This window comes from Oncorhynchus kisutch, linkage group LG13, assembly GCF_002021735.2.
Source record: "Oncorhynchus kisutch isolate 150728-3 linkage group LG13, Okis_V2, whole genome shotgun sequence".
NCBI lineage: Eukaryota > Metazoa > Chordata > Actinopteri > Salmoniformes > Salmonidae > Oncorhynchus > Oncorhynchus kisutch.
In genome coordinates this window covers 40,622,910-40,635,186 of record NC_034186.2, presented here as the reverse complement: position 1 = coordinate 40,635,186, position 12,277 = coordinate 40,622,910, and the positions used below count along the sequence as shown (strand labels likewise).

At 43.1% G+C, this 12,277-nt stretch overlaps 1 protein-coding gene across 2 annotated transcripts; it reads left to right on the top strand.

Annotated features, from left to right (window-relative positions):
* The first annotated feature begins 1,704 nt into the window (after nt 1-1,704).
* On the top strand, nt 1,705-12,229 carry LOC109902385 (mediator of RNA polymerase II transcription subunit 26). 2 transcript variants are annotated; one of them, XM_020498694.2, is made up of 3 exons: nt 1,705-2,177; nt 9,534-9,611; nt 9,715-12,229. In XM_020498694.2, the coding sequence occupies exons 1-3, from the start codon at nt 2,106-2,108 to the stop codon at nt 11,332-11,334; spliced, it is 1,770 nt and encodes a 589-aa protein (XP_020354283.1). In that variant the 5' UTR covers nt 1,705-2,105; the 3' UTR covers nt 11,335-12,229. The 2 variants fall into 2 exon arrangements, with proteins under 2 accessions (XP_020354283.1, XP_031642109.1); XM_031786249.1 differs by having other exon boundaries at nt 1,722-2,177; nt 9,537-9,611; nt 9,715-12,223.
* Nucleotides 12,230-12,277: the final 48 nt, after the last annotated feature.

Below are 12,277 nucleotides of genomic sequence, written 5' to 3'. Positions count from 1 at the left end.
CTGACCCTAGCCCCCCGACACATAAACTACTGCAGCATAAATACTGGAGGCTGAGACAGGAGGGGTCAGGAGACAGGCTTTAGGTCAGGCTGAAGCACTTATTGGTATGCTGTATTGCATGGTGGTGAGAGGGTCCCTGGTTTGCGCCCGGGTATGGGCGAGGGAACGGTCTAAAGTTATACTGTTACATTGGTGCCTTGACCCGGATCACCCGGATGATCCGGACCCGGATCAGCAGTGGTGCCGGCTAAATAGCATTTCAATCGGTGACGTCACTTGCTCTGAGACCTTGAAGTAGTGGTCCCCTTGCTCTGCAACGGCCGCAGCTTTTGTGGAGCGATGGGTAACGATGCTTTGTGGGTGACTGTTATTGATGTGTGCAGACCGGCCCCTCGCCCATACCCGGGCGCGAACCAGGGACCCTCTGCACACATCAACAACAGCTTCACATCCGTTACACATGAACACACAATGAAGGTCTCTATAAATCTGAAATGACACCATGGTGTATTTGTTTAGGGTGACAACATCAGAGAGTTCCTCCAGAGTCTACGCTACTTCCGGATTTTCATTGCCTTATGGAGCTATTCTGTAAGTAGCTGCCATCTTGTAGAGTCTAATCTACTACTATTGTCATATGGATATGCTTCTGTGCCTCACAAGGTATACCATATTGACTATAATGTATTGTGTATTAATTGCCCATGTCTATTACATTTACAGATTGTTTGGATAGTGATCAACTTCGTTTTTGGATTGGGGGCCCCTGCACAAAAAATAACTTTTTTGAGTTGAGATTCATGTCGGATCCTGTGACCATTATGTGCAATATCGCAATATTTTTGCGCTAGTTAGTTGTACCTGCATCAAAACTACAGTATTTTATCTTCATAGCTTTTAGAAATAGGGAGCCAATTGTTTTTTCAGCCCATTTATTTCCATGACTGACCTAAACTGCTTCTCATGGTTCTCTCGTCACACTGCAGCGGATATATGGTTAGCAATATGTTTGGAACATCGAATCGCAATACATATTGTATCGGCATCTAAGTATCGTGATAATATCGTATCATGAGGTCCCTGGCAATTCCCAGCCCTATTGCTGACCTGTTATCTATAGTCCTCATTTTCTTCTAAAACTTGTGAACAGAATGAGAACCATTTGACATGTTTGATGTTTGTCTTACTAAGTAAGGCCTTCTGATGTTAAGAGCATTCAGACTTAATTTTATCATTGTTTTGTTGCATACTTTTGTCTATGATCTAGTTTTGTATAATAAAACTTTACTCTAAAATGCACTTGGTGTTTTCATCCATACCCTTTTCATCTTTTCCTTTCCTAATTTAGGATTTGAGTAGTGTGTCATCTGATTTAGTACTTCTCAACCTTATTTGGTTCGTGCACTCAATCACATTGTGCATTGTTTCACACACACTCACTCATCTGTATAAACATGTTAAACAAAATCATAAAACAGTTGTGTATCAAGTCTTGATTCATTAATTAAATTAATAAGCATATATAGGCTACACAGTACAGCTTTCACATGTATTAGAATGTACGTGTTGGTCTTCATTGTTCGTGCTAAATGTATTGAATTAAGACAAATCTAACGTTTCAGATACAGTGTTTGGTTACACATCCATATTGTAATAGGATAACCCAGTAATTTAACTACAGGTTCACACAAAGAATATCAGATACATTCACAGTCGACAACGTACGACGTTTTTGTGTTACATTTCCCACGATGCACCAGGAGAGCGTTTTTCAATAGCTCTGTTGTTTTGAGCTGCAGAGAAGCTGATGTTGAGAAAGGCCACAGCGTTGGCTGTTGCCAAAGAGGCAGTCGGACACGAGTATTCGGGAAGAACCTCTATCTGGAGATACGTATTCATTGCGAAATACATTAATACACCTTCAAGGTTAAATAAAGCTCAATAAAATATGGGTCTTTATTTACTAGCACATCTCCCGAAAGGCCTGTGAGTGTCTGCAAGTCACCCACTCGTGTCTGCAAGTCACCCACTCGTGTCTGCAAGTCACCCACTCGTGTCTAAGGAGGATTCCTCCCCCGTCAACTGATCCGCACCACTGCCATGCAATGACAGCGGCCACGGCAACTCCGCAGCAGATGAGAGACCGGCTGATGCAGGCCATCGATGGCCAAAACAATGTGAGTTAGTAATGTTTCCACGTACTTGAAGGGTCTCTCTCTGTCCACACTATTGCAATGATCCCCTACTGTGAAATCTTATGACAAACATCGACAGCGAACATTAGCTAGCTAACTAACTTGTCTTAGCTAACGTCGTTATCTAAACCAGTGCAGTGGTAACTAACGACGCGGCAGGTAGCTATCTAATGTTATCTAGCTGGAAGCCTGCTAGTAAACTAACTACATCTATGAGCTTGTTCGTTAAAGTCAATACTAGGAACTTAGCTAGTTAACAGTAGTTCATTAACTCTAGTAGTTAGCTAGCTAACACTGGAGTCTCGCCTGAGCCCAAGCATTTCAACATCTTTGGTCAACCTATCTTAGTTCTAGTGATCATAAGTTAGTTGGCTAGCTACCTGCCTGTCATTTAGCTAACTACTGTACCTAATTTAGATAGCTAAAGTTGATATTTTAAACTTCACCGTAGCAAATTAGCTAGTTCTACTTTTTTTAATGTATTTTTTTTATTAGCTAGTTATACTGTTGCGTAGCGACTGTTGTAGCTAACTAAACCAGAGTTAAACTTTGCCGTTACTTTAGCTAGGCCCAAGCATTGTAGCTAGCTAGCAGGTTAACTGAAAGGATGATCTTACTACTCTAAACCCACCACCAAGGTCAGCAGTGTTTTGGAAATGAGTAGCCAGCAGATCCGAGCCGCTTGCCTGTATCTGCACTACTTGGGTCGGACAGGCTTCCTGTGTAGATTAACGCTGCCGCGAGATACGGCTCAGAAGACATACCTTAATCCAGGGATGAGAAATGCGTTGGACTCTGAATTGTGCCATTATCCCAATTGTACCACTGAGAAGATTGAACGCCAGCTAGTTTTGAAGTTATCAGAGAACTTTTCCTTTTCATCCATCGTGTTAGGTAGCAGAAACCACACAGCCATTTTGGCTAACACTGCCAATCCAATCAGCTCTTTTGTTATTCAATGTGACTACTGGTTGCTAACATGAAGCCATCTGTCACAAAGGCTCACAGACTATCATGATATGTGATTAACAAACATTGAATTAAATGGCTGACGCAAACAAAAGTGTTGTTATACTCTTGCAGTGACAACACAGTACAAGGAAGCTTGCTTTCCTCCAAGTCTGTTTGTCAAGGTGTTTGTAGGTCTTTGCAGCATACATAGCCCTTGATCACGACTCTGTTCCATTCATTGGATTAATGTGTCTTCTGTACTGGGAGTTTTGTCAAGAGCCCCAACACTCGGTCTGAACATTAACATGCATCACTTGCGGTATGGTATTAGAAACATAAGGACATTATCTTTCATATCAGCAAAAAAGGTTAAATTGATACATAGCTTTTTTTATTTTTTATAAATCAAATTTTATTTGTCACATGTGCCGAACACAACAGGTGTAGTGAACCTTAGTGAAATGCTTACTTTACAAGCCCTTAACCAACAATGCAGCTTTCAGAAAATACTTTAAAAAATATATTTTATTTTAAGTAAGAGATAAGAATAACAAATAAAGAGCAGCAGTAAATAACAATAGCGGGGTTATATACAGGGGGTACTGGTACAGAGTCAATGTGCGGGGGCACCGGTATTGAGCTAATTATGTACATGTATGTAGAGTTATTAAAGTGGCTATGCATAGATAATAACAGAGAAGCAGCAGCGTAGGGGGGGTAGCCATTTGATTAGCTGTTCAGGAGTCTCATGGGTTGGGGGTAGAAGCTGTTTAGAAGCCTCTTGGACCTAGACATGGCGCTCCGGTACCGTTTGCCGTGCGGTAAGCAGAGAGAACAGTCTATGACTAGGGTGGCTGAAGTCTTTGACAATTTTTAGGGCCTTTCTCTGACACCGCCTGGTATAGAGGTCCTGGATGGCAGGAAGCTTGGCCTGGGTGATTTACTGGGCCGTAAGCACAACCCTCTGTTAGAGGTCGACCGATTAATCGGAATGGCTGATTAATTAGGGCCGATTTCAAGTTTTCATAACAATTGGAAATCGGTATTTTTGGACCCCCGATTTGGCAGATTAAATTTTTTATTTCAATTTTTTTAAATTACACCTTTATTTAATCTTTATTTAACTCGACAAGGCAGTTAAGAACACATTCTTATTTTCAATGACGGCCTAGGAACGGTGGGTTAACTGCCTCGTTCAGTGGTAGAAAGACACATTTTCACCTTGTCAGCTCGGGGGATCCAATCTTGCAACCTTACAGTTAACTAGTCCAACGCTATAACCACCTGCCTCGCGTTGCACTCCACAAGGAGACTGACTGTTACGCGAATGCAGTAAGCCAAGGTAAGTTGCTAGCTAGCATTAAACTTATCTTATACAAAACAATCAATCAAAATCACTAGTTAACTACACATGGTTGTTGATATTACTAGTTTATCTAGCGTGTCCTGCGTTTCATATGGGGCGGCAGGGTAGCCTAGTGGTTAGAGTGTTGGACTAGTAACCGAAAGGTTGCAAGTTCAAATCCCCAAGCTGACAAAGTACAAATCTGTCATTCTGCCCCTGAACAGGCAGTTAACCCACTGTTCCTAGGCCGTCATTGAAAATAAGAATTTTTTCTTAACTGACTTGCCTAGTTAAATAAAGGTAAAAAAAAAAATATATATATATATATATAGTATCTGACTGAGCCGTGGTAGGCAGCAGCAGGCTCGTAAGCATTCATACAAATAGCATTTTAGTGCGTTTTGCCAGCAGCTCTTCGTTGTGCATCCAAGCATTGCGCTGTTTATGACTTCAAGCCTATCAACTCCTGGGTGCACGCTAATAACGTTTCAAACGTCACTCGCTCTGAGACTTGGAGTGGTTATTCCCCTTGCTCTGCATGGGTAACGCTGCTTCGAGGGTGGCTGTTGTTGTGTTCCTGGTTCGAGCCCAGGGAGGAGCGAGGAGAGGGACGGAAGCTATACTGTTACACTGGCAATACTAAAGTGCCTATAAGAACATCCAATAGTCAAAGGTTAATGAAATACAAATGGTATAGAGGGAAATAGTCCTATAATAACTACAACCTAAAACTTCTTACCTGGGAATATTGAAGACTCCTGTTAAAAGGAACTACCAGCTTTCATATGTTCTCACATGTGTTTGGACCATGTTAGTTTGTTGGTGATTTGGCTGCCAAGGAATTTGAAGCTCTCAACCTGCTCCACTACAGCCCCGTCGATGAGAATGGGGTGGTGCTCGGTCCTCCTTTTCCTGTAGTCCACAATCTCCTTCATCTTGATCATGTTGAGGGAGAGGTTGTTGTCCTTCCACCACACGGTCAGGTCTCTGACCTCCTCCCTATAGGCTGTCTCATCATTGTCGGTGATCAGGCCTACCACGGTTGTCATCAACAAACTTAATGATGGTGTTTGAGTCCTACCTGGCCGTGTAGTCATGAGTGAACAGGGAGTACAGGAGGGGACTGAGCACGCACCCTTGAGAGGCCCCCGTGTTGAGGATCAGCGTGGCGGATGTGTTGTTACCTACCCTTACCACCTGGGGTGGCCCGTCAGGAAGTCTGGGATTCAGTAGCAGAGGGAGGTGTTTAGTACCAGGGTCTTTAGCTTAGTGATGAGCAGGGTTGGACATTTTGGGGAATATTCAGAGGTGGAAACCTTTTGTGGGAATATATGGGAATTAATGGAAATATATGCAAATGAATTTTAATAGCATTTAAATGTAGATGTTTTTTGCCTTGGATATATTTACCATATCATATGGAGACAAACATAAACCTTTTACCTTGTAAGTAGACATAATTGCAAATGATTAAACCCGTCCAATAAAAAAAAACAATAGTTATGAATTTAACTTTTAATTGAGTTTACTCTTCACATGGGATGATTTCACTGAACAACAAAAGGGACTATTGAATGATCCCCAATGATCCATCGCATCTCCCAAAAATGTTTTCAACATGCATCTATCTGTAAAATTATAGTCTAGAAACTAAAGCTTTGGTTGTCTTCCTCTCAGGCTTCTATGTCTTCTCCCTGGACCTCCTCAATGTCCACCTCTTGAACATCAGACTGAGGGCTCATCTTCACTGTCACTTTCCAACGTTGTTGCGGATGGCTCGTTGTCAGGCTCAAAAAGACCCCAATTTGCCTGGTTGGCCACCAATTTTTCAACCCTTGTATTGGTCAGCCTGTTGCATGCTTTGGTGTGTGTGTTCCCAAACAAGGACCAGTTGCGCTCTGAGGTGGCTGTTGTTGGTGGGATATGGAGGCAACAGAGGAGGAAACAGCCTCAGAGCCAGAAAGTCCCTTCCACCAGGTGGCTGATGCAATTTGGCAGTCGTGCCAACATATCTCATCTCCGTCCTAAAGCCCTTGCTTGAAAGTGTACTTAGCCAGACTGCCAAGAACCTTTCCCTCATCCAGGCCAAGGTGGCGAGACACAGTAATGATGACCTCTGCACCAGACAGGATGTTGTTCTCTGCACCAGACAGGATGTTTTTTGCCAGCATACTTGGGGTCCAACATGTATGCTGCGGTGTGTATGGCTTCAGGCAGAAGTCTTCACGCTTATTGATGTATTTCAGAACTGCAGTTTCCTCTGCTTGGAGCAACAGTGAAGTTGGCAGGGCAGTACGGATTTCTTCTCTTACATCTACAAGCAGAGTCTGAACATCAGACAGGTTGGCATTGTCTCCCCCAATCTGTGCAATGGCTACTGATATAGGTTTTAGGCTGCTTACCACTCTCTCCCAAAATACATCATCCAGGAGGATCCTCTTGATGGGCATGTCCATATCGGCAGACTGTGATATGGCCATTTCTTGGAGAGACTCCTTCCCCTCCAGGAGATTATCAAACATGATGACGACACCACCCCCAACGGGTGTTGCTGGGCAGCTTCAATGTGGTGCTCTTATTCTGCTCACTTTGCTTGGTGAGGTAGATTGCTGCTTTAACTTGATGACCCTTCACATACCTAACCATTTCCTTGGCTCCCTTGTAGAGTGTATCCATTGTTTTCAGTGCCATGATGTCCTTGAGGAGCAGATTCAATGCATGACCAGCACAGCCAATGGGTGTGATGTGAGGTTAGGACTCCTCCCCTTTAGACCAAGCAGCTTTCATGTTCGCAGCATTCTGTCACCAGTGCAAATACCTTCTGTCGTCATTGATGACTGCCTTTAGCTCATCTGCAATGTAGAGACCGGTGTGTCTGTCCCTTGCCTGTGCTCTTGTAGAATACTGATTGAGGGGTGGAGATGATGTAGTTAATTATTCCCTGCCCACGAACATTCGACCACCCATTAGCGATGATTGCAATAGTCTGCTTTCTCTATGATTTGCTTGACCTTCACTTGAACTCTGTTGAACTCTGCATCCAGCAAATTAGTAGATAAAGCATGTCTGGTTGGAGGGGTGTATGGGTGAAGAACATTCAGAAATCTCTTCCAATACACATTGCCTGTGAGCATCAGAGGTGAACCAGTTGCATACCCAGCTAAAGCAGGACATTCATCAGCATTTCTCTGACTGTTCCTCCATTGAATCAAAAAAACTTCTGATTCCAGGAGGACCATGAGCTGTTGCTATCGATAAGGTGTCTGATTCATCATTTTCACCTCGAATAGAAGTAGAGGGACTTTTGTCAGAGGTTGCTTGTTGTGAGGGCTGAGGGAACTATATGCACTTGGCCAGATGATTCTGCATCTTTGTTGCATTCTTCACACATGATTTGGCACAGTATTTGCAAATGTACACAGCTTTTCCTTCTACATTAGCTGCAGTGAAATGTCTCCACACATCAGATAGTGCCCGTAGCATTTTCCTGTGTTGATTTAGAAAAAATAGTTTAAAAAACTAAACAAATACAATTCCATGTACAGATAAATAGTTAAGCAGTTAGATTAAACATCTCCTTTGTAATAAATGTTTTCAAATGAAACGTGCATGGAAACAGGTGAATTAACACTCAGTTAGCAGGCTCAAGCAAGCTAAAACCCACAAGGTAGCAAACTAACTAGCAGAAATTGTTAACAAGTTAGGAATTATTTAAACACATTTAGCTGTAGGCTACTATTTACTAGTTAACAAAAAATCATGTCATAATATGTTCACCCCACCTATTATTGTAATCTAAATTTACCAGAAAACATGTAGTCCTAGGCTCAGACAGTGTAGTATTGTAGTCTCAATAGCATATTTTATTAGTGTGCATGATCTTGAATCAGCTCTACCTGTGGTGGAAGAATGCACTGTGCATGCAGAGGGTTGCAATTCCATTGAATTGGGGATAGTTTAACCAAAATATGCCACAACACCTAGAATTGACTTATGTGTATCCCACAAAAAAGGTTCACTGTTATAAGCAAACTTTTTCTGATGAATTTAAGCAAAATTCCCAGCCTTAATTTCCCATGGAAAAGTTCTGGAAATTTACCGGAAAGTTTTCGACCCTTTGCAACCCTCGCGATGAGTTTTGAGGGCACTATGGTGTTGAACGCTGAGCTGTAGTCAACGAATAGCATTGTCGCATAAGTATTCCTTTTGTCAAGGTGGGAAAGGGCAGAGTGGAGTGCAATAGAGATTGCATTGTCTGTAGATCTGTTGGTGTGGTATGCAAATTAGAGTGGGTCTAGGGTTTCTGGGATAATGGTGATGTAAGCCATGACCAGCCTTTCAAAGCATTTCATGGCTACAGACGTGAGTGCTACGGATCGGTAGTCATTTAGGCAGGTTACCTTAGTCCCTGTGCCCAAGAACACTATGGTGGTCTGCTTGAAACATGTTGGTATTACAGACTGACAGGGAGAGGTTGAAAATATCAGTGAAGACACATACCAGTTGGTTAGCGCATTGCTCGGAGTACACGTCCTGGTAATCCGCCTGGCCCAGGGTATGTCATTAAAGCTTAACAAATTGTCAAGGAAAGGGGAACTACCAAGAAGCTATCCAGAGGCTCATTATATAAATAAATTGGCTAAAGGTGTGCGTCCCGCTGCCTGCAGACATGACTTGTTGGCGAACACCTTATTTATTTTAATTCCGGTGGTACCCATTGGTCAGTAAGTGGTATGAACCACTATACATCCATTGAACCGTTAGGCCTATTCATTTAAGCCACTGACTATGACTGTCAGTGTGTTTTTTTTAATCCAATTTGAATTTCTTGTTCAGAGTAAAAAGAATTCATGCTCATAGAGCCTTTATTTTCTCCGCAACACAGAAATGGCATAATTGAGGTTCATATTCTACAACTTGGACTCTATCGGATTTGATTGAATTGTTGTATACACTCATCTGTCATTATGCATTGAGTTTCTCTTACCATTTCCTGTCTCTTACTTTCATAGTTTTAACATGATTTGTTGTTTACTTTCCAGCAGATCTGCAACATGGTAGCTGTAATGGATGTCATTTCCTATTTGGAGAAATATCCCATCACCAAAGAAGCACTTGAGGTAGGTAATGCTGGGGACAAATGTGCATGTCAGCTCTTGGAAATATGTTGCCAAGAGGGTGTTGTACTAAAACTAAAAATAAACCTTCCTGTTCTTCTTCAAGGAAACCCGCCTTGGCAAGCTGATCAACGACGTAAGGAAAAAGACAAAGGATGAGGATCTTGTCAAGCGTGCAAAGAAGCTCCTGCGCACCTGGCAGAAGCTGATTGAGCCTGGGCAGAGTGAGGCACAGTCCAAGGGGCATAGAGGGCCGCCAGGCGCTGCCAATGGTGCTAACAACCCCTGCCGGACGGCTGTCTCCCCTCCAGCTGCCATCCCGCCTTCGGATAAAATGGTTTCGGAGCTCAAGAGTAGAAATGACTTCAACAACTGTTATTCTCCCAAAGCAGAAAAGTCAGGCAACCGAAAACGCAAAGGGGAGCAGAGGGATGGACAGCACCTACCAGCGAAAATCTCTAAAAAAACAGCCTATGAAAGAACACGAAACTCACGGCTGCCAATAAATGGAATTGGGGCCAGTCCCAAGGCTTTTATGGACACACTTGATGCTCATTCACATCCAAAATCAGACAAGGATGGTGCTGATCATCTTGACGACAGACTCAACAAAATTCCCATCAACGCTGTCAAACCTCACCCTAGCTCACCGGGACTTGCCAAACCTCCTAGCACTTCCGCATTGCTCAAAACGGCCGTGTTGCAACAGCAAGCCAAAATGGACCTGGTTGCTTCAGGAAGGGGGCAACATCAGCCCAAAAGCCCCCACAGAAACTCGTATAGTCCCAGAAGTACGAAACAGGATGTGGTTGTTAAACTGTCTGCACCAAAAGCAACAACTCTACTGAGCCCTGCTCAGAGTCCCAGGGTTATGGACAGCTCTGGACTGGAGCCCTCTTCTTTGCCTTCTCCACAGCCTTTAACCTCATGTATCCAGGGTTCCCTCACTGTTGGGCCTCCGCCTGCAGAGTCCGCCCTTCATCAGGACGGACCGGCAGACGTGGACCAACGCCTTCAGCACAGTACCAGCATAGTACCTCTGCACAACTCAAAAGCCACGTCACGCAGCAAGGTGAAGGCGGAGGGCAATGGTGCTGCCACTAGCACAGTGAGAAAGAGGAACAAATACAGGTCCAGAGACTACACAGTGAACTTGGGTGGGCAGCCCACGGAAGAGAGCACAAAACCATGTAGATTAAAAGACCGTAGACTTACGTTTGACCCTGTAACAGGGCAGATAAAATCCTGGACCCACAAAGAGTCTTACCCAGAATGGGAGGCTACAGTGGTGCCGGTCACACCAGAACCTCGGACAGAACTGCTCAAGCGGAATCAATATGCACAGAATACCCCTGTTACTCCCAGTCCATTCCAACAGACCAACTGGAAAGAGCTGTCAAGGAATGAAATCATCCAGTCTTACCTTAACCGTCAAAGCAATGTGCTCACTTCATCTGGGGCTCAAACCTCTGGGGCACACTTTTTCATGAAAGAGGCCAGAAAAACACACGTGCTGGTACCAAATATCCCTGACACGGACTTACCTGGGGTGAGCCGAGAGGTCATAAACGAGGACCTCGACAGAATACACAAAGAGCACTGGCCTGGGGTGAACGGGTGCCATGACACCAAGGACAACTGGTATGATTGGACAGAGTGCATATCCTTAGAACCACATGGGGATGAGAGCAAACTGAACATTCTGCCATATGTCTGCCTAGACTGAGAGTTTAATGAGCTGTGGTTTCTGAATTAAGAGGGATAAATAGCGCCTTCCTTTGCTCCCTTCTTGAGGGTTGTGTAAGTTTGGAGTGCAAAAAGGCACTTGTCGGTGGTAGAACCTGCTCACTCCTTTGCAGAGATGGTGTAAGAGAGGCCTTGCTAATTGTGCTGTCTATAAAAAGCAATAGCTGATCAGTGTTCGATGGGAGACAGCTCAGCTGTAGCATCACTGAAGTTCTTTGAGTGGAAAGGTTCCATGCATTGTGTGCAAAATGCAAAGAGTTTAAGGTGCCCTGTAACTTTATTAAGGAACCTGTTTGGCAGGTACAAGCTGGCAAAGAGAGTGAAATGTGTGGTTATCATGTATGCATTTATTTATCTGGACTTATTGTCACTAATTTGTTAGTTACATACATGTGCAAAACAACTTTCATTGAAGTCACTTATTCAATCAGTTCTGCTTCTCAGATATGGTAAACCTGTGCTTTGCATATTTTCTCACAAAAATGTATGTTTAACGCGGTAGCAACATTCCATACCATAATACAACTAGAACGGTTCTTGCCCGAACTCCAATTTATATTAATATACCGGACAACAAAATTGCAATTGCAAACCAGATGCTAAAACATTGCAACTTTGTACTGTGAGGAAAAACAGAAAAAAAAACAGAAAAATAAATTGTTTATATGCTGGAAATATACTTGTTACCATTCCTTTAGATATTGTTTGCCTTGTGGAAACCAATTTGTTTCCTAAAATGGAGCCTTAGTGAATGTATAGAAATGTGCCATTTGTGTTCAGTTGAATGCAGGAGAGAACATATTTGATACTTGGTCCTTTTTAAATGGACACATTGATACAGTATGTGTTAATAAATACAATGCATAAATTGTGAATGTCTTTCTCCCTTTCTTTGGAACAGTGTACCACAGGAGATGTATCTG

What these genes read in the sequence shown, in the direction of transcription:
- LOC109902385 (XM_020498694.2), top strand. Translation starts at nt 2,106, where the DNA reads ATGACAGCGGCCACGGCAACTCCGCAGCAGATGAGAGACCGGCTGATG. An exon ending in CCATCGATGGCCAAAACAAT is followed by an intron (nt 2,178 to 9,533) that starts GTGAGTTAGTAA and finishes TTTACTTTCCAG; the next exon opens with CAGATCTGCAACATGGTAGC. An exon ending in TCACCAAAGAAGCACTTGAG is followed by an intron (nt 9,612 to 9,714) that starts GTAGGTAATGCT and finishes TTCTTCTTCAAG; the next exon opens with GAAACCCGCCTTGGCAAGCT.